The sequence below is a fragment of the Corvus kubaryi genome, unplaced genomic scaffold (assembly GCF_017639235.1).
Source record: "Corvus kubaryi isolate FWS band 111438036 unplaced genomic scaffold, C.kubaryi_AGA036_p1.0 37398, whole genome shotgun sequence".
In the NCBI taxonomy this organism is placed as follows: Eukaryota; Metazoa; Chordata; class Aves; order Passeriformes; family Corvidae; genus Corvus; species Corvus kubaryi.
Window position 1 is genome coordinate 49626872 of NW_024581137.1, and position 26801 is coordinate 49653672.

At 38.2% G+C, this 26801-nt stretch overlaps 1 protein-coding gene across 4 annotated transcripts in view; it reads left to right on the forward strand.

Moving 5' to 3' along the window:
* The first annotated feature begins 249 nt into the window (after positions 1-249).
* The window catches only part of NCAPG2 (non-SMC condensin II complex subunit G2), a 47166-nt gene continuing 20614 nt past the window's right edge, over positions 250-26801 (forward strand). Inside the window, exons 1-13 of one of the 4 annotated variants that reach the window (XM_042043742.1) lie at positions 250-1894; positions 2554-2644; positions 5581-5772; positions 6788-6902; positions 7377-7534; positions 8272-8406; positions 13487-13581; positions 14430-14499; positions 15182-15268; positions 17380-17475; positions 23030-23155; positions 24035-24214; positions 25224-25376. In XM_042043742.1, coding sequence (XP_041899676.1) covers positions 2570-2644; positions 5581-5772; positions 6788-6902; positions 7377-7534; positions 8272-8406; positions 13487-13581; positions 14430-14499; positions 15182-15268; positions 17380-17475; positions 23030-23155; positions 24035-24214; positions 25224-25376 — 1482 coding nt within the window. In that variant the 5' untranslated portion in view covers positions 250-1894; positions 2554-2569. Of the gene's footprint in view, positions 1895-2553; positions 2645-4932; positions 4965-5580; positions 5773-6787; positions 6903-7376; positions 7535-8271; positions 8407-13486; positions 13582-14429; positions 14500-15181; positions 15269-17379; positions 17476-23029; positions 23156-24034; positions 24215-25223; positions 25377-26801 lie in introns of those variants that run through there. The other 3 variants (XM_042043743.1, XM_042043744.1, XM_042043745.1) reach the window with 3 other exon arrangements.

Sequence of the window (26801 nt, forward strand, 5' to 3'; positions counted from 1 at the left end):
ATGTGGCAGAGAATGTGAAAAACCTTAATTTTTAATATGATCTAAATCAGTGAAAGGCAGGGTGATTAACAAAGACTCTATGTTAAAAATTAAAACAGCAGAAGAGGTAAGTGCTACTTTTAAAAGGAGTGAATTTTCACATTTAATACTAAATAAAATCTGAATTATGTCATTTTTTTTTTAAAATTACGATCCTGAAAAGTCCAGATGTGAGAACTTTTATAGACATCGCAGTTGGTTTTCTGTTTGTTTGCACGGTAAAGCAGCACATGCTGTACTGCTTCTACAGACTGAAAGCAAATTATTTCAGTCATGCACCTCTCTCTTCTGAACAGCCAACAACACAGAGAAATATTATGCTACTGAAAATGCCAAATGGAAAAATACAAATTAAGCCCTTAACAAGACACTTTGACTGGTTTTGATTTGCAGAAACGCTCAAAAAAATGGAATGGGGAATATCACAGAATTCAAGATCTAACTAATTCCAAACACTGCAAAGAAGAAACAGAAGACATAACTTCCTGATATATTAAAAAAATCCTTAGTTATCAAAGTCTAGATATCATCTGGCTTACACAGGCTCCTATACATTCTGGCACGTAGGCTGTTTAACTCTTGATTGCTTTGGATGAAGAGTGCTAAACACTTATGTTGTTCACCAGGACTGTGAGTAAAGGCAGAGAGGTCAGCAATAGCAACAATAACATTATTGGAGAAAAAAGCCACCAGTGTAATCAAATGGGTGATGTTTTTGTAAACGTCGACATTACCAGAGATCCATGGAAGAAGGAATACTGTGTTGTTAAGCGTGAACATGAATTTAACTGAGCATGGCTTAACCCCCGTTTGGAAGCACTGACACTTTTGAGGTAGGTACAGAAAGGGAACAGTGAGGGGGGAGTGGGTTTGAACCCTGGCAGCTGTCTCTGGGTAACTGATGGGATGCTCCTCCGGGACCAGCCGCGTCTCCAGCCAGCCTGTGTTAGTGCAGGCAGCGGAGGAAGGAGCCTTTCAGCGCGGCCGAAGCTCCCGGGAGCAGCGCAGCCCCTCCGCCCGCGGGGCGCTGCGGGCACAGGCGCTGCTCAGCGATGGGGCTGGGGCACAAATCCTACAAGCGGCTGAGGAAGCGGCGGGGCTCAGCCTGGAGGAGGCTCAAGAGGGGCTTCATCGCTCTCTACAGGTCCCTGAAAGGAGGGTTTAGCCAGGTGGGAGTCGGGCTCTTCTCCCGCGTAGCCAGCGACAGGACAACAGCACGCGCCAGAAGCGGTTCAGGTCGAACACTAGGAGGAGTTTCTTCACAGAAAGGGGGATTGGAATGGGCTGCCCAGGGAGGGGATGGAGGCACACCGTCCCTGAGGGTGTTCAGGAAAGACCGGAAGTGGCACTCAGTGCCATGGTCTAGTTGACCTGGTAGTGTTCGGCCACAGATTGGCCTCGATGATCTTAGAGGCCTTTCCCATCTTTGCTGACTCTGTGATTCTGTGAGTTTTGAACACCGTCCCGTGTTCCCGGTGAGTTCCGGGGCCGCCTTTCCCCCACGCCGCCCTCAGCGGTGCCGGGCGCGGGAAAGGGTGGGGCGGTGGTCGAGGTCTCGCGAGACGAGACGGGAGTTCCGCGGCGCGCGCTCAACATCGGCCGCGGGACGATTCGAAAAGTGGCGGGTGAGGGACGGACTGGGAGCGGCGCTGGGGTGTCCCGGGCTGTCCCCGGGTGTCCCTTTCGAGCGGCTCCCGGGGTCGGTGTCTCCTCTGGCGGTGCTGCTGTGCGCCGCGGGCTCTTCTCCTACGAGCGAGTCTGCCGGCTTCGTTCCGCTCCGCTGAGGCGGCGCCGCGGTGCTGTGAGTGCATCCTGCGGATCCAGGAGGGCTCGGCCGCTCTGAGGGAGCCCGAAGGTAAGCGTCCCGTCCGGCTTCCCGCTGCCTGCCCTGCCGGGGCCTGGCGGGAGCCCCCGGGTGACTCGGGATGGGCCCAAGAGCCGCCCCTGCCCCGTTCCGTGTTGTGGCTTCACACACACAGTGGCTGTGTAAGTCACTTTCCCAACTGGAAAAGCATGTCAGGAGACACCTAGAGTGGAGGAATGTTTACGTGAGCTAATGGCCTTGGTGGCCTTGCCCATTTCCCATAGTTTTCACTTGAGAGTAGAGAAAAGGAGACACCATTTTACTATCCCTCCGTGCTTCTTACGCAAATAAATACTGTTGTCGGGAATGATGGCCGGCTTAAATAGTGGGTGTGTGCTGGAGAATGCACTGTGCTTTTTAAAAATCAAAGTACCCATTAAAAATGTATTCTGCAAAAGAAACTAGAAAGAAATCAAGCCCTGTAGCCTACTGGTGTTGTGAATCTAAATGCTGACTCAGATAACTGTAAAATACGTTGGAGGGAAAAGCTTCTTTAGCTGTGGAATGCATGTATAACTAGTGTAACATATAACATATATATATATATAAATGCTATGTATGTAGCTGATATATGGCTACAACTGAGACCAAAATGATCTTGTTTTGATATACAGTGCCTTCTCTAATGTTATGGTTTCTCTATAAATTAGGGAAAACAATTCCACGATGAAACACGAAGCATTTTTGCAAGTTGTGTCTAAAGAGTCAATTGAAGACTTCCTGCATTACACTCAGAATGCTGTAAGTGAGCCAATGTATATATATATATATCACTTACGGAGTCATAAGTCTCTTATGGGTGCAGTAGTGTGACAAAGGGACCGAAACTATTTGTCTGGTACTTGCAGATGTGTGGGAATAATTGCTGTAGAAAATAAGTTCAAAGGGCACTTGAAAGAATATAGGCTGAAAATGTTGTGGAATCTGAAATATGAATATTTATAAACCAGCTAATTTTTTGTCATTTGGTTGTTCTGCATACAGCTTACTTTAAAAAAAATAAATTATTAGTACTGTGGTAGTACTAAAAAAATACTAACTTGATGAAGTATTGTATTTTTTAATTTCAACTTAAGGAAGTTTATTGGTATATAATGAATATGAGTTGATGTACAAACATAGCAGAGTTGTGTTTCACTAGTGTTCATTCATTTGATAGTTTGGCCTGTCTACTTGTTCTTTGGTCTACATTTAATTTTACTTGAATTGTTATTTCTGTCACTGCTTTGGAGAAGGGGTAGATTGCTCTCTGTAAATGGTATTGTCAAGTTAGTTTCTTAAGCTTTCTAATGGGTATTTTCCTAATGTTACCTGGATCAGGATAAAGAAGTTGACCTCAGTTGACCTCTAGGTGCACAAAGGCATGAACTGATTTAATGTAGCAACTGTATTAAACCCACAATCATGTTTTGTATAATAAGCTTAAAAAAGTTTGTCTCCCAAACATCACTGAATCTTTCCCCAAGAAATTTGCTATTTTTTTCGTTTGTGTTCTTGTATGTAGTTATAGATAACAACTTCATTACCAGATTGCCTCTGCTTAAAGTCTCCTTCCCATTTTTACCTAAATCTAAACATTTTAACAAAAATTTATTCACTTTAGTTTTCACTTGCAGTGTTTCCTTTTCAGTTGATTTGGTTGTGTTCATTCTGCCATCTGCATTCAATAATTTAACTGCCGTGGGCTATTTGGATAGCCAATTATTATTGTATTATTAATCCAGTTATTTGGATTAAAAGTTTTTTCATCCTTTTATTTTTCATCACCAATGCATAGGAGTTCTTGTGCAACAGTTTTCAGCTGTTGCCAATATCTCTGGAAACTATGTCACCAGCTACAATGAGTATATTGGTTAAAATTGTCTTCATGCCTTTGTAGCATAAAGGAACATGAATATCCAGGTGAATTTTAGACTATCCAAGAGACTCGAGTTATTTTATTAATTTCCTTTTGAAACCTTCAGTGATGGAGGATGTGTGACCTTGTCTTGTCTTAGTATGAGGATCCTCCTTTTAGGATCTCCCTTGAAAAATTCTAGACTGGTTTTCTGGAGGAGGCTGTGGTCAAATAAATTGTCATTAAAGCCTCACTGCTTTCCTTAGTTTTTGTATTATATTTGCTACTTATTTGGTGCTCTAGCCTTAAAATTTGCCTTTTAAACATTTTTGAAAGTTCTGGTTTTAGCATTGCTGTTTCTTTCAGTGTCTGTTTTCTACACACACCCCCACCCCCCTTACTTCCCCCTTGAATTTTTCTTTTCCTTCCTCTCAATGTTTAGGTTCATCTGTGTCTTCTAAAATTCCAGGGGTTTGCTAATTTTCCTTCAAGGTTTCTCGTGGGCTTTTCATTTTTATTCTTCATAATCTTTTAAAAATGTCATATTGTGGTGCTGTTCATTGAGATCTTCAACAGGTGCTGTTAATTTTTTCCACTAGATCCCATTCCAATTCAAGAAAAGACGTAATTTCTTAGACAGAAAAATAGGAATCACAGATATGATTATCATTCACTGTCATCCTTTGCCTTTATAGGTTTTGGAATAATTCTATCTCATATCATCCCAAAGAAAGATCCAAAAGCTCTGGTCCTATTATGAATTCATTCTTTCTGTTCAAAACAGTACAATCTTAATATCCTGTCTTTTGGGTTTGTTTGAAGCAGAGGGCTGCAGAGTTCCCTGTGAAGCCTTTGGTTTATTGTATTTGTTTTCAGCTGTAGAATAGAATGGAAATTATCTTATAAATATGTAACAGGATCTTTCTTCTCACACCCTTCTGGGAACTTCTTAATACTTGTTGCTGCTTCTTTCATTCTTTTCTGGTTTTTTCTTCAACTTTTTTTTTTCGATGCCTTGCAGTGTAGCTGCAAACTAAAAATATATTTATTTCAATATCATGGACATTCTCTCTCTTTCCTCTGAAGTGTTTTTGATCCAGTAAACCTTCACTTCAGTATTGCAAATTACATCTCAGAAATTATCTCATCTTCTCTCTGCATATTCCCTTTCCTAGCAGGCTGCTTACCCTTCTTTGATGCTACCAGACTCCCTGTGTCTCTGAGGTAAATTCTTCTAGCCAAGTTCTTCTGAGGAAATCGTTCAGATCAGTCTTGGGGTGCAGTCTCTACTGGAGACTGATGGTGGCTTCCCTGTTAGCAGGGCTTCAGCAGGAGGTGTGGGGTTAACATGCTCAGGAGCTGGGTTTGATGGGGGGCTTTAAAACAGTGCAGTGTGCTGAGGTCTGGTGTGTGAGATCCCAGATTAGTGCTGTCCCTATGGCTGTACTGACTGTTACATTTCCAGTCCTTGCCTAAGGATTTTCTTTCAACAGCCATCATCAATCGATGTTTAAGATAGCAAAGATATGATCAGGGACTTAAATTCTGTGCAGTTTTGAGCTTCATAGCTAAGGGTATGGAATTGTCTTCATTGCTGTCAAGGGCTAAAGACTTTTGTCTTAAAAGTAGCAGTCTTGCTTCATGATAAAGAGTTAAGTAGCAGGAATTTCTTATGCTATTTAAAAAAAGTATAACTTCTAGAAGGTATTTTACCTCTATGACTGCAGAGGAATGTAAGTTAATGATTAATGTAAAAACCCCCATTAATTGTAGAAAATATGATGAAATACAAGCCACTTCACTGATGTGGAATTATGTGGTATCTTCTGACCATTTATAGAAAAATACATTTGATCATTTTGACTTGAATGAGCTGCTTCAAGAATTGCCAAGGAAGCAAAAAGAAGTGCTATGGCAGAGACTGACACAGCTATTGCGAGAGAGCTTGATGGAGAACCCTGTGGAAACATGGCACAGGACTGGAGATGATAAATGTGATGGTGACATGGAACTTGAGATAGCTCCAGAAATGGTAAGAATCTTGTAAAATGAAAAGGTGATGAATGCTTCATGATTTTTGGGAAATAAAATAGAATATTTTGGTAACAGCTGAAAACATGCCAGAGTTATCAAATAAGATCAGTTCCAAATATCACCTTCCTGCCCATTTTTTAAAGGACTTAATTTATGCTTGGGTTAATCTGAACTTATAATTGGTCTATACTATAAAAGACTAGATCTGCTGATAATTTTAGGTATGGAAGATGTGAGTTAGTTTTCTCAGTAGTGTTGGAGGGGCTGCTTGTATGTCTTTATTTCAGTAAGTGAATGTTAATATTGCAGATGTGAAGTATCTGGCATACAGTATAAGAAATTCACTACCTGATTTGTGATGGCATTTTATTGAACGAAGATCCTGAAATCTAGATTTGACTGCCCCTCCCACAAATGTAGAATATATCGAGTTTTTCTGACTCAGACCCTCATATACTGCCTTCTGTGCTGTAGTCTATGTGGCCTTGAGAATACTGGGGGAAAAAGTTATTTAATTTTGGAGGCAGAAAAGAAATACAGTGGGGAAATCACTGGAGAAACCTAGAAGCTTGTAGAAAAATCAGTCATCCATTCAGAGGCCTGTAGAATCACACACTTGGAGAGAAAGTCACCAGATGTAAACATTTCTGAGTTGCACAAGACCCTGCTAGTTAGGGGCTTTTCAGCTCTGAAATGGATCTGTGTTTGAGTGGGTGCTTTGTTGCAGATGAGGATTTTAGTGCAGGAATGGATGCACATGTACAGTCACAGAGTTTATCTACTAGCTGGAGCTGAAAACTCTTTCCAAACTTTTTGAAAAGATGTACTTTAAAAATCTATGCTTTTGCCTCTTATTTGGTAGGTTTTGGGTGCCAGTATGCTCCTTTTTCAAAGGGGAAGCATAATAACAATTCAGCTTTGCTCTCTGTTGCTAAGGTTTATTTCTTGTTGGAATTATTTTCTGAGTCCAAAATAAACTGCAGGAGTGTTTCCTCAACATTGCTTTCTTTCAGAAACAAAGTGTAGCAGTGATCCAAGGAGTGGCAGCTGTCGTTACTGCTTCCATACCTGCAGTGGATGAAAATGTAAACTACAAAGCTCTTGTAGAATGCGCTTTTATACTAAATCGTGAGTACTTCTCTGTACAGAACACAGCATTTTACAGAGACTGTTTCTTTGATCTGACTGAAATCCAGCTGGCCTATGAAACAGAATTCACAGGAGAAAAGTTGGTACTGGTTTAAGTTCATATTTATGAGACAAAATTAAGGGAGTGTTTGCTTAAAAATCAGCTGCACAATTTAGAAGTTGGAATGTAAATGATTTTCTTTCTCCCAGCTGTTCACCCAATGGAATATAACTTTGATTATCCAGTGACACATTACTTTTAAGGGAAACTCAGTATTTCATTGTTACTGATCCAAAAACTTGGGCAAAACCTTAGAGTTGCCTAAATACTGCAGTAAGCATAAGTCATGAAGGTGTGTAGATGTGGCAGGAGCTAGCTGACACTGTGAGGTATAGTTAGTGTGCTAACAGACTACTGTTTCACAGGAATGACTTGGTTCATTGCAGTAAATAATTATTTAATTACTCTTGTAGGTATTCTTCCTGCATTACCTGCATCTGAAAAAATCCTACAGGACGCTATCCAACGTGTTTGTGAAATGTGGTGGGAGAAGGGGCTGGAAAGGAAGGAGCAGCTGGGGAAGCCTCTGTTTGTCATTCTGATGAGAAAAAGCCTGAATAAAGCTGCTACGGTATGCTGAGGCTATATTGACTTTCAGGTTATACTGAATATTTCCACAAAGATAATCCCTACAATAAAACACTGCCTTCTCTAGGACAAATTTTAAAGATTTTTGGCATCAGTTTCACAAGTGAACTGGATTTTTTTCTTTTGCATTCCTTTTAATCTTTTCACTCTTTTGTCCAGTCCAATGGCCAAGGTTTTTATAGAAATTAACTCTTTTTGTCAGTTCAGATTGGAAGTACTATGTTCAGCTATGCATAGAGACAACTTTTGTGGGAAGCTTCATCTTCCTTTGCTCTTTATTTGTCTACAAATAATTTTTCTTTTCTATTTGTCTGAAATTCTTTTTTCAAGATGTGTGAGCTACTTGTAGTATTGTGATACACATCTTTTGCACTAACAAAATAGATGTATCCTTATTTCTTTCTTCTGTTTTTCCCTGTTAACTGCATGTATTGTATGGAGTTTAAAAAGTGGAATGGTGTGGTTTTAATGTATTTTGCATGAAATGGCAACTTTTTTTCCGTACTTGAGCATGTCTTCATTTGTTGGAAGTCAGAATTTCTGTAGTTATGTGTATTTTTTTTCCCAGTAATGTGATGAAATTAATGTTCATAATTTCACAACCTAAAAATCTGTCTGTAACAATTAATTTCAAATTCATTATTTAAAATCCTTTCAATGCCTCTTTGTATTAAAACCATGCCTACTCCACTCTAATCTGGGCTTTCTCTTTCCTGTCAGGGTGCAGATATAGTTCGTGTATGGAATCTACATCAGACATTACTTTGTTTTGATTATGATTCAGAGGAGAGTAATGAAGTCAAAGACTTGTTACTTCAGTGTTTTATGAGTGTAAAATACATTAACAAAGAAGAGGTAAGTCAACTTTTATCTTACTGTGGTTTTGTGCCAGTTAGCTTTGGTCGTTTTTAATAGTTTTACAGTACAGCGGGTAGCAACATGAGACACATCAGCTCTGACTCCAAGCTATAAATGGTTGATTTTCTGTTTCATTTGGAAAAACTTGTTTCTATTCCAGCCTGAAGTGTGAAAGTCTATGTCTAAATCTTCTGTCCAGTTCTTGTATCTCGAGGCAATAAGAATCAAGTGCTTTGCTTCCATTGCATTTCCCTTGATACTTAAAATCATTCCATGGTGTAATTCTCTTCTTTTATAGCAGTTTTTCTTTTATTGAAGACAAGTAACTGTAGCAAAATAATTTTCTTTCTAAATCACTCCATTTAGAAGATTGCATTGCCATATTTTGTTTTAAAAGCATAAAAAGAAACCAACTTCACAGAAAAATGGGAATTATTTTATTTAACTACGTATCTTTCTCTTAGTGAACAGTTGCTGTTTTGTTGTTTTTAGATTGTGCCTGCGCACCAGGATAGTGGTGTCCAAGCTTGTTTTCTGGTTAAGTGACCAGACCACCTGACTTTGTCTCTGAAGTTCTGACTCCTCCCTGCATCTAAAATAGATATATTCCTTTTCCTATGGAATATATGAACTTCTGTCATAAAATGAGCTCTGAGATTGCTGCATTAATATGGCATTAATATGAGGATATGGCATCTTGAAAAGGAGATAGCAAAGGACTTAGGTGAAATGTTTGATAGAGCAGGGTTTGGATACCTGCCACAAAGTTGGTGGGTTTTTTGTTACTTACATATCATATTTTAAGCTATTTTAGTTTTGACTAAAATTGGGATGTACTAAGACAATATGAGAGTTGGGAATGGAAACAGAGAAAATATGGGTGGAAAGAGGAAAGACAGGTAAGACTATATTGACAGAGTTTACAGTTAGTTTTGTGTCCTTGGTGTATTTCATTTTAGGTAATTTTTTGCCCTCTGAAAAAAGTGTGTACTTGTGTGTGTTCTTTGTCCCAGTACTTAAAATGCATTAGCTATATTTGATTCTATATGTTTTTTTCTTCTGTTATATTCAAATCCACTGTATCATTTTAATATTTTGTCTTCATATAGGCACAGTAAATAATTGGTAATTATATATGTAAAATACAACTGGTATCTAGGTTTCAGAAGCAAATTCTTGTAGTTATTTTTTTCTTCCAAGTTGTGTGAGACTTAGTACAACATGTTAATTACTACACAGCTTTTCTAAAGGAAGAATCTTTGAGTGAAACACAGGCTTCAGTATATAAGTTGTGGTTTTGTTATGTGGGTTATTGTTTGGTTGGTTTTTGTTTTGTTTTTTTTGTTTGGTTTTTTTTGTTTTGATTTTTTTAAATATGAGGGAAAAAAAACAGTGGCAGTCAGACTTGGTAAAGAATATTTTTCCTGCCATATTAAAACTCATCCCCTTTGCTCTACAAGAATGTGCGAAGTGTGGCCAAATTTGCACATTCGCTTCTCTGCCCAGGATTTTTCTCTTTGCTCTCCCAGTGATTTCTGATTCTTGACATTTTGTCACGTTTGCATTTTCATAGGTCTGTCTCTTTCTAGGTGGATATAGAGAGTACCTTACTGCACTCTCTGCTGTGTCGTCTGATCATTAGTGGTTTAAATCCTTTCTGGATTCTTCACTTTCTGGCTGGAAGGATTGACTGAAAGTAGCAGCTCCCAGCTGTTGCCTAAGGGCTCAGCCTGGCCAGTGGTGGGTCTGCCTTGGAGCCCTCTGGCATCGGCTCTATTGGACACGGGGAAAGTTTCTGGCAGCTTCTCACAGAAACAACCTCTGCTGGCCTCCACTACCAAAACCTTGCCATGCCAGCCCAATACACAAGTGATGTTACATCCTGGAGGATAAGAGTTCAAAATAAAAGGAGAACCATAACCCATTCTGGAAAGATCCCAGGACAGGGTTCAGTTAAATTAAGTGTCTGAAATAAATTTAGACATCTGTGCAGGAGCATAATTGCTACAGGTCCTGGGAAGGACTTGATTGCTTGAGTGAATGACCCATGCTACATTAAATGACCTACGTTGCCTCAGACACCCATGTGGAGCTGGCACGTAAAACACTGTCATAGATCTCTGCCTTCTGGAAAACCATCTGGGCATGTAAAATTGTGCTGTGCTTATGGTGTGTGCTGTATTAACCCTAGTCAGCAGAGTCAACAGAACAATTCAGCTCCATAAAACAGTAACTAAACAGCTGATCACATGCATCACTCTTCAGACAATTAGTATTTTAGGGACTTAAACATCCAAATTCACTTGTCTCAGTTTGTGAACAGAAATCCAGCTTCAATATATGACTTTCCAGGACATATCTGGAATGGTAACCAGCTTGGATGTTCCTAGCTCTGCAGACAGGAGATTCAAAGTGTTCAAAGCATTTTCCTTTGCAAAGCACTGCACTTCTGCTGCAAGTCCTTTTGTTTGGGATTTGCATGCTGTGGGAGTTCAGTTGCAGTGATAACACACCTCATGTGTGTTCTCTAATTTCCCTTCCTGGCTCATTTCACTAATTGGTAGATTGTAGCAACAAGAAACCAACCAACACTCCCCCAGTATCTCTGCTGGACTTCTTCTTGCATCCTGTGTTGCTTCTAAAATGCTCGTAGTAATACCAAATATCACCGTGTTATATGAATTGCTTTGATACGAAACTGAGCTTCTGTGTATCAGGCCTAATACTCCCTTTAGTGCCTGCAGACTTGTCCTACAGTTCCTAAGAAAAGTATTCCTAGTTCTTTAGAGTACATATCCCAGAGCATAGCATCATAGCAGCTTCAGCTGCTATAACTCCAGGTTCCAATGATCCTGTGTTGTCATGGGCTAGCATTCCTCTTTTCCTTTCCAAAGTATAATGTTCAAGCAGTAATACCATGGGTTGATTGAAGGAGGTGGCTGTTTTTTCCTAGTGAGGCTGTTTTTCAGACAGATTAACTGTCTGCAATGGTTCATCATATGCAAGGCTGAAGGAAGGGAAGGGTCAGGAATGCAGTGTATCAGTTCTAAATCAGATTATACTGATAGAGAATTGCACATTTATACCTCATTGCTAGATCAGGGAGTTCACTGTTTCTGCCTTCCCAGGCTGTGCTATTCAACACAGAGTAGTATTTCTCAGAGGCTTTTTATCAGGCTGCATTAGTGAAGTGATCCTCTGACTTTTGTGATTTATGAAAACATTCTTGTTCAGATGGGGTTTCCAGTCCAACAGCTGCAGAGCCTGCAGAGCATGTTACTGTGGTAGGTCTGTTGTATTCTCTTTCCTTGCTAACCTTCTGTGTGTGTATAGAACAAAGCCACGTGCTCTGTGTCCACAGGCACAGGAGTACCAGACACCCAACATTCTGATACTGCATTAATCCCAAAAATGACAAGTTCACAGTCTTATTCACCTATCACCAGTTTACCTGTCATGATAATGAGAATGTTGATACCAGTAATTATTTCAGATCCATTACTCACAAGCAGCAGATTAAGTTAGAGGCACTTATCATAATTTTCAGGAGTAGGCTCAATCTTTTGAAACCCAAGGCTAAAAGGAATTGGTTGAAATCTATTTTTTGGCTTTTTATCATCTGTCTTGCTTCTGGGGTTGTAGCAGATGAGGTGAGTTCAAGTTTTTCCTCATCCTTGCCTTGTTGAGGGAAGAGCTGTAGGTTAAGACTCCCTTGACCTTTTGTTTTGTCAGGGATGTTGATGTGTGATGTGCCAAGTGGGACTCCTGGATATTTCTATTAGGCCACCAAAGTTGGAGATAGAGGCAACTCTCGTTGACAACAGGAAGGATTCCATTGTAGACAAGAATCTTGATGCTGTATTTAGCCTTTAGGTCTTGATTTTTATGAGCTTCTGAATTACTTCTTCACTCAAAGGCATTTCAGCTATCAGTTGCACTACAGGGCAGTTTCCAACTATGTGCTTCCTTCTCCCTCCCCTACTCTGTGAGATTTCAACTCCAAGTGTGACTGGTGTTCTATTTTCTCTGTTTTGTCTTTGTCTTAGGTGTGAACACAACTCTTGGTCCAACTCTCAATGGAATTGCCTCTGAACCTCTGCTAATTGTTCAGTGACCCTTTTGCACTTCTGCCAGTGTGTTCTTTACTATGGCACTTCCTTTATTAATTTTCCTAATTTATTTTTGACTAGAAAGCTGACAGATACAAAGGACTCTTACAACTGGCTGACTCACCCTTAAGTATGATCAAACATTTTTAAGTCTTAGAAGCTGGATGCCACTACTTCATCTGTAAGCTAAGCCAGAGTGAGGCTGCCTGTACAGATACTGTATAAGGCTCCAATTCCTTGGGCAGATCTTGCTGATTCTGGAAGAGCATTGGCTTATTTCCTTCATCCACAGCCTTCCACTGCCTTTTATTGCAAAATTCTATTGCTCATCAGATTTGTCATCATTGTTCCTGACTTGCTAAGATGGAAGAAAACTAATTTGGGAAAAATAATGTTTCTGCTTTCATGAATGAAAGCAGCTCCAGGAGGTTTGCAATATGACCTTTCATGTGGCAAGAGGAAAGGAATTGTCCTTGCTGATCAGAACATTTAATTTCCTCAGTGGCCCAGCTGTTCTCTGTGGCTTTGTTAAAAATGTTCCTGTGTCCAGTGCTGGTAGTGTTTTATTTATACCTTCACCGTCGTTCCGGCATTGTCTTGGAATGATATTGCACTTGGCAGAGCTCAGTGATCTGGCTTTGATGAGGGTGCTGAGTTGCACAGTCTGTTACCATTCTGGAACGCTGCTTCAAGTTACACCAAAACAGAATGGACACTGAAGGAATGGAGGCAGATATGTGATCACATGTTCATTTGTTCTGTGTTTTTTCTACAGTATGAATGAAAGTAATGCTTGAATTCTGCTTAATAATTAAGAATCTTAAATTTTTTTTCTGTTTCACCTATGCATTTTAAAATTAAAGATGTAGTTTCCTTTGTACTGACTGATTTTTGAGGTACCTCTTAAATTGGGTATTCTTCTGAGGTTTGATTTCCCTTTTTTTTTTCCTCTTTTCCCCTCCCCACAGGGAAGAAGATTCCTGAGTTTTTTGTTCAGCTGGAATGTAAACTTCATTAAAATGATACATGGAACTGTTAAAAACCAATTACAGTTCTTTCCAAGGTATGCATCCTAGTTAGAGTACTTAATTAGGAAGAGCTTGTCCAAAATCTTGTTTGTCTCGCTCTCTAAAAATACCTCGTGTATTGAAATAATATACCAGGACCCAGAAACCCTCAAATCTTCTGAATATAACTGCTGCGTTGTTTCAGCAACTTCATTTAATAGTTGCTCTGATGTGCCTGGGCATACAATTGTAGGACTAGTAAATGTTTATTTGCCATTAGCTAAAGCAAATGACTTCAATAGAAATTTGCAGTGCTTGTGTGAGGGTTGCGGGTCCATTTCTTCTTTTGTAGGGTGTTTCTGTTTTTTCCTATGAGCAACCTCTAAATTAATTAGATAGGATTCTATGTACAGACATTCTAATAAGAGGTGACTTGCAGGATCAATCGTAGCCTGAGAATTTGGCTGACAGATGAAAACGTGGAGACTTTTTTTCTTTGATTATTCAGTGAAATATTGCAGAAGTGATTCTTTGCATTAAAATCAGAGGCTTTCTAATGCTTTCAGGTAAAATAATGTATACCTGTACATCTCTATAAAGAATTTAAGGCATTCATCATGACATAAATGATAAAGTATCTCTGTGAATGTTTTGACTCTCCCACCTTAAGAGATATTTCAAGTACCATGTAATAGCGCTTGCATTCATTAATTAAGAGTTTAAGGTGGTAGTTATGGGTGTGCACTTGAAAAAGAGAATTTCTTCTTCTAAAAATCATGGTGATGCACAGAATTAAGAACAAAATTGGTATGTGTAAAAATCTTCACGTTTCACCTTTATGAACTGTACATAGATATGGTTAATATGCTTTCTTGACAGTGTTTCTTCCTATATGTTAATACAGGTCCTTGGTGGAATACATTTCAGAAGTTTACTTCAGGGCCTGGAAGAAGGTGTCAGGAGAATTCATAGAGGTAACACTATGCTTGAAATTTCATTTGGATAGTTTTGAGTTTCAAGGTGGGAAAGACTCATGACTTTCCACCTCAGAGAGGGGCCTTAACCAAGCCTTAAAGAATTATTTCCCTAAGGAAAGGGCCTCTTCAGCATTGTCAAGGAGTACCAATATGTCATGCTTTGAATGTTTTCCCACTGAGATCAGCTTAGCTGCAGTTAAACACCTTTAATTCTGCTGCTGAAATATTGGTTCACACAACTATGCATATACACAGTGTTTTTCATAAACACACCAGTTAGATGAATTATTGAAGCTTTTATTCAGTATGTGCAAGTCTGTATAGTTGATAGCTCAAGTATTTATCTAGTTTTTGTGGATTTCCATGGAAGTGATTAAAGGCATAATTACAGCATCACAACAATGCTAGAGCAAAATTTCAGGTAACAAATATTCTTATTTACCCTGCTTTAGCTTCTGACTATTGGATTAATTGTATATTCTGAAATTTTGAAAATCAGTTGAGGCAGACTGAGGCTCTGAGCATAGAAAAGTTTGAGCCAAGCAGAAGCCAAGTAAGAAATAATACCAGATACTATTTTCAGTTGCTTGTTTTAGGGAAAAATATGGTTGCTGTGTGGCTACAGTAGTTACTATTGGTTTATTGTGTTAACAGGAGCATGTGTGTGTTTGTACTGTAGGTACTTGAATATAACTGCATTCAGGATTTCATGCATCATGGAATTCATCTTCCCAGAAGTTCTTCTGTTCATTCTAAAGTTAGAGAGGTAAGTTCCTGGAAAGCATGACATGAGCTAGTAGCATCAAAATGAGATCAGTTGCTATACAGTGGAAAATTTCCATTTCATACTAAAATACTATACCAGGTGTGGCTGGAATGGAAATGCTTTCCTTCATAGCAGCCTGTATAGGGCTGTGTTTGGTGTCCTGGTGGCACACCAGTGTTCTGGTTGCTGCTGAGCAGTGCCTGTGTGGTCTCAAATCTTTCTCCTCCCATGTTCCGTAGGGCTAGGCTGGGCATGAGCAAGAAGCTGGGAGGTCACAGCTGAGACAGCTGACCCAAATTGACCAGAAGGATATTGCATGCCATACAATCATCATTCCCTCAGCAAACTGAGGGAAAGTGGGTTCTTGGGAGGTAGCCATTGCTTGGAGACTGCCTGGATATTGGTCTGCTTGTGGCAGGTAGTGAGTGATTGCATTTGCATCACTTGTTTGGGGATTTTTTTGGTCATCTTTGCTTCATTTATTAAACTGTCTTTGTCTTGACCCCTGAACTTCTTTTTGTCTTCCAATTCTCTTTCTTCCCCACTGAGTAGGGAGTGTGTGAATGGCTGTGGGCGCTTAGCTGGTGACTAGGGCCAACCCACCACAAATACTTAAAAAATAGCACATTGTGAGAAACAGTAGGAGGAACCTGCTTATAGTTTTGCACCAGACTTCTCTTTGCTGCTCAAAAGTAGAAATAGAAGGGGATTTTCCAGAGTGCCAGAAATAGTTTTGTTGTCTGTTGTCTATGCTTTCTTTACCTACAGAACTGACCATTCCATAGATGATCATAGGGACGAAAAGTCACAACCTTCTTGAGGCAAACTTAGTAGATGGGTCTGAAATTAAACTTGGCTTTTAAAATTTTTATTATATATAGGGGGTTTATAGATGTTTATAGGGACAAGCCTTGATTCTAGTTGTCCATCTCTGCCCATTAGTCATGGGCAGAACATTTGAAGCAGAGTGAGAAGTCCACAGAGCTTTTTAAGACATTTGTATTTGATCCATGTCCCTTCCCCTCCCATGCCTCCTTCCAAATACACAGACTCTAGAGTGTAAAATGTGTGTACTATATAGCTTGACATGCATAACGAGTGTACAATGTTATATTGGGTTTTTTTTGTTTATTTTTGGCGTTGGTTTTTTAGCAGGTTTGTTCTGTTTTGTTTTCTCATAGCTGTAGGATTCCCTTGTTCTGTGATTCCTGGCTTTTGACAGAGCATTTCATGTTTTCAGGCTCAGAGGCTTATGATCTTGAAAGAGGACAGTGAATAAATATGAGTGTGAGCTGCAAGTGGAGTAGGTCTTGGAATAAATTTGAACTGACCACTAGAGGGTCAGCTTCTTTTCAAATTTTTTGTAATCTTGTATTCTGTTTTCCAAGATCTTCTGGGAATTATCAGTGCTGTATTGATCAAGGCCAGAAATGTTCAGAGGATGATCTCGTCTCACTTTCTGATTAATTACCAACCTTAGAACACAGCTCAAACTGACCAGTGTTTCGAGTGGAGGAATTCTTCATTTCAAGTTATATGATGTCCTTTCTCGTATTCTGCTCTGGTCTTCCACTTTCTTTTCTGCATAATTCAGATACAAAAATAACAGGATTTTTAGCTAATTAAGCACAGTTTTGAGTCCCAAGGAGTGCTGATACTTGCTTTTCATCAATGCATAAAAAATGTATTAGGTTTGTACATTTTTATTTGTATAATTCTACTTACCAAATAAGTTCCTTTGTTCTTAACAGAGAAAAGGCTTATTTATCTGATGTTCATAATTTCATGGTTTCAAACTCTTTCTGCCAGTTACTTTAAAAATAGTTTTTTACAGTAATGAAAAATGAGTTGTTGCTGTGAAATCTCTAGCCATGTTTATTTCTTAGTTGTAGATCTTTATACAAACTTATTGACTCTATAAAGTTATAAAATATTATATTTATTAGATCAATTTTACTATTTTTGAGACTTTTCAGTAAAATATAGGGTCAATTAATATGTTTAGTTTTATCATTTCCATAGTATGAAAACACTGATGTTACATAATTATTAAATGAGACAACCCCTTACTACTTCTTGAATGTTTTGGGCCTGTTTTTTTTTTTTCTTAGATGCTGAGTTATTTTCATAAGCAAAGTAAAGTTCGTCAAGGAGTTGAAGAAATGCTCTATAGATTGTATCAACCCATCCTCTGGAGAGCACTGAAGGTAATTATCCTTTTCAGAAAATAGGACTGTCTTCCTCCAGCTATTAAATTTTGGGTCCCTTCCACATCTTCTGTTTTTATTATTTGCTTTTAAAATGAAATAGCTACAAAACCCAAAATGAATGTTTGACATCACAGATGTAGCTGAGTAACTTTGCAAGTTGTAATTAGGCATAGCATGCACAATAATATTCTAATTTTTTAATATAATTTATTTGTAAAATCCAGTTTTGTTTACAGGTATCTAGAGTGCTTTCCAGGATTGCACTTGGTATTCTTACCTTCTCAATTTGAAAATTCTGTGTAATCTTGTATTCTGTTTTCCAAGATCTTTAGGGAATTATCAGTGTTTTATTGATCAAGGCCAGAAATGTTCAGAGGATATTTTAGTTTCACCTTTTGATTAATTACCAGCCTTAGAATACAGCTCAATGAATTTCTTAGAGTTTTAATTTAGAAAAACTTTTATTCTAGTTTGATTGTATGTACAGACATTCATGGTATGGATGTGCACTCAGAATGAAATTTCTGACTTCTTTTCTGGTGTGTGTGTGTATGTCCTCCTATGGATTGAATGCACAGACTAATGGCAACCTATTGCAGTTTGTCTACTCAGTTACATTCTGTGATTAAGATGAGCTAAGCTTCCTTCTTTGGTAACAGCTTTTATTTTGTCTGAGATTGTGAAATCCCTGTTTGTAAGAGTGTATACATACAGCCAAATGAAATTCTGGTAAACATATTTCATTTATTGGTCAGTCATACTGCATCTTCTCTAGCCATGAGAAAGGTATTTGAAATTCTCAAAGTTGAAAGTATTTACTATTAACTTAAAAAGTTCTTTACAATGGATTTTATGAGCTACAGGAAGGAGTTGAGAGCTGTTTGGTTTCAACAGAACCCTCTGGTAGAGGTGGGAAGATGAGCAGTCATTGCTAACCCAGTATCTTGTTTGGCCTTATGTAAGGGTTGGATCCCATCCCTTTAGAATTAATATAAGCAAGGAGCCTTCTGGATGAAACGTGTATGTCCTAGTGCAAGAGAAAAATAGCTACAAAGCATGGCTTCCTTTAATTTCTACACTTCTGTCTCTAAAAAGAATAGGGGTTTTAATTGATTCTTGGTTAGTTAACAAAATACAGTATTCCATTCTTAAGGGAGTTGCTGTCTGTCAGTGGAGGGTTGTAGTCACTTTCCAAGGCCCAGGACACAAATGTAGGACTAGAGTACTTTGGAGGAAGATTCTGTCAAACCTTATTAAATCTGCATACATTTATTTGGAGAAATATAACAGAAGATGTGTCTTGTGGGAAAAAAATGGTTAATGATTGATCTGCAGCAAGACAGTGGGAGAATTCCTGATTCCAGAAGTGGTTGAAGTTTTTAACAGCTGCTGTTCATGATTTTCACATCACTAATGGTTCCATTGCTAGAACAAATCATATAGTACTGCATGAATTATTTGGCATTTTGAACCAGTAGTTTAAGATACTGAACTAAGAAGGGAAGCTTATAACTGTCCTTACTGTATGGATTCTACTCCAAAGCTTGAAATGTCACTTTAATTTTAGATAACCAGTTTGATGCTCCTATTTTAGCCATATCCCTAATTTATTATAGTGAAGAACAAATCCTGTTCTAGAACACTGGTTATGAAACAGAAGGGACATACAAGGCCTGTTTACTCCTCCTTGCAGAAAGCAAAAATACTTCAGTTGTAAGAATACACCAAATTCCAGAACTGTTCATCCTGAAACCACTTGATTGCATCTCTGCAATCTTTAAACTGAGAATGCACATTTGTGATGCACAGTTCTCTGTTTCTTCTGAAATTGCTTGTTTTGCAAATACTTAGATTGCACAACTTCTTTTGGGGCTTTTACCAACACGTACTTTATAAGCCTTGATGCAACTTTTAAGTTTTTATAGTTATAAGCCCATATGTAACTCCATCTTTTTTCATGTTCTTATTACGAAAAGCAAGTGTCATGCAAACTTAAAAGAGATGTGTAGTGATTGGCTGTTAGTATAAGAAGATACATGGGTATAAAAATATGGATATTTAGAGCGAGGTAAGTAGTGATTAAGCTATTTCTTATCAAGCTGAAAAAGTCAAGAACCACTCCTCCAGGAATTCAAGCTGTTGAAGGAAGTGACTCCTTTAAAGTGGTGTGTTTGGTTGTCTTTTTAAATTTTTTTTTAACATCCCATACATTTAAACTAACATGTTCTGGGGAAGCAGTGTTTTAAATAGTTTGAAGTGAATTTCAGAACCTGTAAGACCAGATAAAATTTAAAAGAAAGCCATGAAAATTAACTGAAGAAAAAATTAAAATATTGTTTAAAAAGGTTCTGAAAGTTCCTCAGAATAGTACAAGCGTAATGGTAAAGAAATATTAGTCATTTAAATAACTGCAGGCTCTGGCCTGGAAAAATCAGTGTGGATTAAAACAGGCCATGAATTTAAAGTCTTAGGTTCTACCTCTGTGAAGACATTGTATGAGCCTGAATATGCAAATACATTTGGGATAAATTCCAGTTAATTAAAGGCAGGAATTTGAACTGTGGGTACTCAGTTCAGAATTAAAAGTGAGTTTAATGGAATTCAGTGTAATGTACTTAAAAAGTTATGGAAATTAGCTTTCTGGAATGGCTATGGTAGACAAGGTCTAGGTTATTGCACAAAACTACATTTGAATTAATTTTCACATGCAATGTTAGTGCAGAAGAGCTATTTCACCCTGAATTCACATGTCATCTTGTTACGTGTTAATTCTTGATATAGACAAGCTCAAAGTTGAAGGATTTTCTCAGCTTCGTAGCTTAGAATTAAGAATTATGATCTTCTCACCTTTGAACTGTTTGCGTGATCCGTGATAAGCAAAGGAAAACACAAATCCCTAACTAACGACTGTATGTATGGGCTTTATTTGCTTTTGTAGTATTCAGTTTAGAATTCCTATTAATTTTGTTGACTTGAAGAATATGGAATGTTTTGGTTCTACTCCACCATATCAGGATTGGTCAAGAAGAGAAACCCAAAACAGATTGTAAATGAAGTAATTGTTGCTCATTTCTTTTGTGTTTTTCTGGTTTTATTTGTCATTAGTTTATTCAAGTCTAAATATTACGTGGTTATTGCCGTGTTTCTTTTCCCTGCCTTTGATTTCAATGTGCTTTATGACAAGGGAAGAACAAAATGAGATTATTAGAATAATCAAGAGATTCCCCGACTGCGGGAGCTTTGGTGGGGGTCGGACGGTTGGGACGGATGGAAACGAGAGATCTCTGAAGTCAGATCTTGGGACATGCGGTTTATTGCAAAGGGCGTGGGTACAGGGGCACTGCTTAGAGCTGCCTGCCGCAGCTCGGAGCAGGCCCAAGAGAGCAAGAGAGTAAGCGAGTAAGTAAAGAGAGAGAGAGAGTGGAGTGGAGTGAGAGAGAGAGTGGAATAAGAGTGTGTGAAGTCCTGGTTACAATACAATAAATCATCTTCTGTACTGAATATTCTAATTGTCACTAACCAATCTAATACAAGATACAAATCCTATAGCATTTACATACAGCTTATAAGAGTTCTTCTATTACCATAGAGTGTTACATCTTAACTTCTAAAAACTACTCTTTGGACCCCTTCTGCTGAGCTAGTAGGGTCTGCTCTGACCCTTGGACCTGCCTGCAAGCAGAGGGTATTGTTCAATCAAGAGGGGAGTACCTTCAGTCGGCCATACCATTGTTTTCCAGTTGTTCAGTAACTAAGACTTGGTATTTCAAAAGTGGCTTTCATTTCGATGTCGCCTGTAGTTTTCATATTCCCAAAGTCTTTTGTCAGGCAATCATATTTATAAGGCTTTCCTGTTTCATCTTCCCCAACACCCGACCTTGTCTCATCTTGCTGTTAAAATTAGGCCTACTTTGCTAGTTGTATTGAGAGAGGTTTTTTTTCATTGGACCCAAAATCTGGACAAAATTCTTCCTTCTCTTCTTTCCAGGAGAAGTCAGCAGAGGCTCTGAATCACTGCACTGCTTTGATAAATGCAGTTTGGTGGTTAGATTTCAGCTTTCTCCTTGTGATGCTGTTCCGGTTTGGCCAAATTTAGAAATCCTCTGAGAGAAGGCAGGCTACAACCAGCCCTCCCCCACCAGGTTCGGGAAAAAATAAATTTTCCTTGAAGGAAAGTGAAAGAGATAAAAACTATTTATTTAACAAACACACAGGAAAAGGATAATAATGCTAAATGATAAAACCTCCCGCTCTGCTGAGAGAAACCTGGGGGAAAATTCAGAGTCCTTCTGTAGATCTCTCTCTCCCCCTCCTTGGAGCTGGGACGGGGTGGTGGGCCCACCTCCAGGGCCAAGGCCTCAGTGGAAAGTCCTCCCAATGTATTCTGATGTTGAAACAGTCCAGCAGAGAGAAAAGGAAAAAAATGAAGTCCCAGGAAAACAAAAGTTCAACTCTCTGGAGGAAAAGGAGCTGAGGAAAAAAAACTGCTGGCTGGAAAGAAAAGCAATCCGGGCGCTTCCCTTCCCTCTCACTCTCCTGCCGCAGCTGAAAAAAAGTCTCTGTCTCTGTGTGACCTTGAACAAACTGCAAACTGCTTTGAAAAAGTTTTGCTCAGGTTTTCCTCCCCCTTCTCAGGCTCAGTTTAAAGGCATAGAAAGGCACAAAAATTAATTTCTGGGCATAGGGCAGTGATATGGGATACACATCGTAAAGTCACCCCAAGACAGATGCCTTGAATTTCTTCATCTTTTTATTGCCTGCTCTCTTTTTCTGTCCTTCAAGAGTTCACTGGGTCAATTATCTTTCACTGAATCAATGTCTAATTATGCACCTTTTTTTTTTTTTTTTTTTTTTTTTTTTTTTTTTTTTGCATTTGGGGTTCTACAACCAGTAAAATACGTAGTGGAGTACATAGAAAACTTGAATGTGGTAAAATCTCTGAGGGTTGAGAGGCTTCGCATAGATTTTTGATGAGTTGCCTGGACCTCAGAACATGGTGCTATTACTTATGTGCAGAGATGCAGAAATGAGTATGTTTTTGCTGGATAAGTTACTCTCCAGGCTTTCTGGTACTTAGTTACTAAATACTATTTTCTTGAAGCAATAGGCTTGAGCTTTTCAATTAAATCACCCGTCTCTTGACAAGCAAGTTAATTAATTCAATCTGATTGAATTCAAGAGTCTTCTGTCCTGAAGAGGAGCTTTAAGGGCACCAACAGAAATCCCAGCTGCCTTTAATTTATTCAGCATTACAGAAAGCAGGAGAACTCTGACTGTGATTCCTCAGGGCCATTGAAGCTGATATGCTTTGAAAGCTGATTGTAACAATAACTCAGGTTTTACTGAATGGGCAGAAATATAAGGTAAAACATTAAAACTCGTATGTGACTTTAGGTTCTTCTATCCATTTATAAATTCATCTTTTCCATCTACTTAATTAAAAACACTTAACTTGTTAAAATTTTTGGAGAACAGTGTTTGACAGGATACACACCTTTGGATATTAACAGTCTGTCCTTATGGAAAAAATATTTTTCCTCCATTGTAACAGGCCCAAAACTCAGAAGTTCGAGCAAATGCAGCATTTTTGTTCATTGATGCTTTTCCTGTTCGTGATCCCAGTTTTAAGGTTGAAGAGATGGACAATGAAATTCAGAAACAGTTTGAAGAACTTTTTGTAAGTTTTAATGAAACTGAAATGTTAAAAATGAAACTTTTATCAAAGCTAACTCAAAAAATAAGATTAAATGTTGATGCAATTAAAATTTATAGAACTTCTGGATAGTATTTGTAGGGAAATACAGTTCTGTGGTGCAGAAAATACAAAAATAAACTAATATTTTAAATTTCTGTAGTATGTTTTCTGCAGATGCTATCTACCACTTTAAACTCTCAAAAGAAAATATTTTGGTTTGTAACTCATTAATCTGTGAATGAAAGATACCTTTGAAAGATTGAACACATGAATAATGGATCTTGATCCTTATTTAACCTTGGACTGGAGGAGAGAGCTTCATAGTTACTGTGGAAGCATTCAATGAAAGTTCAGTACTGTGTTACTAAATGCTTCTGAAATTAAGTATAATGGAGATAACCTAAAAATCTCCTTACCAGTCTAGATGGGTGAGAATGGACATAGTGTTTTCATTAAGAAAATCTTTGGGGATTCTTGAGTAAACATCAGATAATTGAATGAATTTCAGAGTTTATTTGTCATTTCCTAGGAACAGTGATCAGTGTAGACTCATATAAGTAAAAGTCTAAATATTCTTAATTAAGTCACAAATGCAAGACTTGATTTATTTTAAAAAAAATTCAAAAGCCCAATTAAAAAAGTTGGTCAATAGTTATCTTAATTTTGCTTCTGATTTAAATTTCCTTGGTTTCTTTATCATAAAATGCTTTGAGGGACTATTAATATTACAGTTCTTTTATTGTATGACAATTTTCATAATTACTAAAAGGAATGCATTTTGTTTAAGATAGGCTCATGTCAAACAGCAGTAGAGCTACAATAATCCATATGCTCACAGTATTCTTCTTCTGTTTGTTTTAGAGTCTCTTAGAAGATCCTCATCCAGTTGTCCGCTCTACAGGGATACTTGGAGTTACTCAGATAACATCCAAATACTGGGAGATGATTCCTCCAACAATTCTTGCTGATCTTTTAAAAAAGATAACTGGAGAGCTGGCATGTGATATAACATCTGCTGATGTTCGATGCTGTGTTTTTAAAGTAAATGTTTTTCTAAATTTAAAATCATGATTGTAATTTTTATATTTTATTTGATGTACAGGTTTCTAGTATAGGCCACTTTAAATCAAGGAGATTACTTGTTCTACTAAACGTCTTAGGCAGTAGAATTCCTAATACATGAAAGTCTTGCACATTTCATAAAAGCCATGTTTGAAATACAAAAATGCCTTTTAAAATAGTAACTGATTTGCTTTCTGACTCAACCATTTTGAATTTCCAGTTGTACACACACAGTTTGGACCCGATAATTTAGTTTTTTTAGCTATTAGAAATGATGGTTAGGCTTGAAAATATAAATAGACAGGTTCCAGGATGTTCCTATGTCACTGGCTTTAACGCACCCCAAGACATGCACAATTAGGATTTTGTACTCCACTTTGTGTGTCTGAGGTTTGGATGGATGTAATTCCACAGTTTGTCTGGGGATGCCTCCTCCTCTGCGTTGCTCAATATGTTAGAATTAGTTCATCTACATCTTTCTGGCATGTGAGAAATAACTGATAGCTCGGACAGAAAAATGAACTCCCTAAGCAGCATTTTCACTTGAAGATTTTGTGTCTGTGTCAGTTCAACCTTAAATTGAACCTGTTGTCCTGTTAATCTTCACTTGCTCCACTACTGCTTCATGGGGGAGCTATACTGGATAAGCAGAAAGTGCTGATTTAAAAACAAATTGGTAACAAATAGATGTGTTTTTAATTTGAAATCAGTGTATTTTAGAGAGCTGATACTATACAGTGTGCCCTCAGGTAGAGGGCAAGACCATGGTCTCCATGTAGATCTGATTCAGCTGAAGTGAGTTCACTGAGCACAATTCACTGTAAATTTGAAATAATCAAAGCAGTTTTTACTGAAGTATTACAAGAAAAATAAGCATTCACAGTATCTGTCCCTGCTTTATTTAACCTGAGAAATGTCGTGGTCCTCTTCAACAATTTTTAGCTAACTATTTTTCAGCTCTTTCTGTATTTGGTTTTGGTTTTTTTAGTGCCTACCAATAATTTTGGAGAACAAGCTAAGTCACCCACTGCTGGAACATCTCCTGCCTGCAACCAAACACAGTCTTCATGACAGTTCCGAGAAAGTGCGGGTGGCTTTTGTGGATATGCTGCTGAAAGTGAAGGCTACCAAGGCTGCTAAGGTAGGACAAGTGATGCTTGATAAGTAGCAAGGAGACAAAATCAAGGCATTTATTAAAAAAAAAAAAAAGTACATTTTGAGACTGCTGTGGTGTTCCTAAAAGGAAAGAAATACCTGCTTTGCTGTAGTGATACTCTTAGATTTGTGGTATCTTGAGTACTCTGTGGGCCCTTGTTCTCTCTGTGGATGTGTGGGGCAGAGCAGTGGTACAACCGCACTTCCCTTGGCTGCCCAGCTCAGGGCAGGACTCTTCTAAATGCTTAACACCTTTCCCCAGTAGCTTTTTTGCTTTGATTCTCCTGTTTTTGTAATGTCTGTATTTTGTGGGCACATCCCTCAGGATTTTGGTGTCTTTTTATAGTAATTTTGAATGCATTTTATGTTCTGCTGTGGAGTCTTATTTAGGGTGATACTTTCCAGCCACAAGCATTACATTATAGCACCTTTGAGCTCTTATTCCACTCTCTACTGTTAATAGTTTCTTAATTTCAATTTTATATTTTAATTTAGCTGTGTTTTTGTCCTTGCTAAGCCCAATAAAGACATAAAACTATTAGAAAGCATCCAAAGGAAAGCTGTGAAGAAGATGAAGGGTCTAGGGGGGGAAGCCATACAAGGAGTGGCTGAGGTCACTTGGTTTGTGAATTATTCTGAATTCGCTGCCGTTAAAGACAGAGAAGAAAGATAATTCTCAGTGTCAGGGATTTTTGGTGGGAAGGAAGGATCAGGTTTACATAAAGAAAAAAAAATCGTAGTAAGTGTTAGATGTTTTTCAGTAACTTCCTATTGATTTAAAAACTGTAATATGTATCTCTGCTAAGTCCTGGGATCACTTCAAACTTACTCTTTATGGCAGTTCTAATAGGGGCGTCCATAGTTTGAATTTGCAGGGTAATGAACTGCTGCAAATATTGCTACTCAAGAGTCAAATAGGTTTCTTGGCATTGAAAAATACTTTCTTTTTGATTTTTTGTTTTAATTTGAAATTGTCCAGCATAATTAATTCAGAATCTTCTCAGAGAAATTACAAATGTAGTGTTACTGCTGGCATAACATCTGTGTAGTCTTTCTGAATTTCATAGCCTTTGACTTCTGTGTTACAAATAAACTAGAGCTCGGCTAAGAATGGGATGCATTCAGTATTTAGTAATGTAGGGCTTGGGATGGTTTTGGAAAGGGTGTTGATCTATACAGGTTTTTAAGGTGTATACAATACTTGAAAGTAGTTTGGTCCTACTTTGTCCTGTAAGGAGAATATGAAACATGGCACATAATGAAAAATAATTGTATTTTATTGTGATATCCTTGTAGAGTTCTTCCCTGTATCTATGGAATTGCATTAGTATTGCATACGTATTGAACTGAAATTGCTTGAACCACAATTTTGCCAGTGAGTCAGAGATATGAGGAAATATAGAAAACCAGA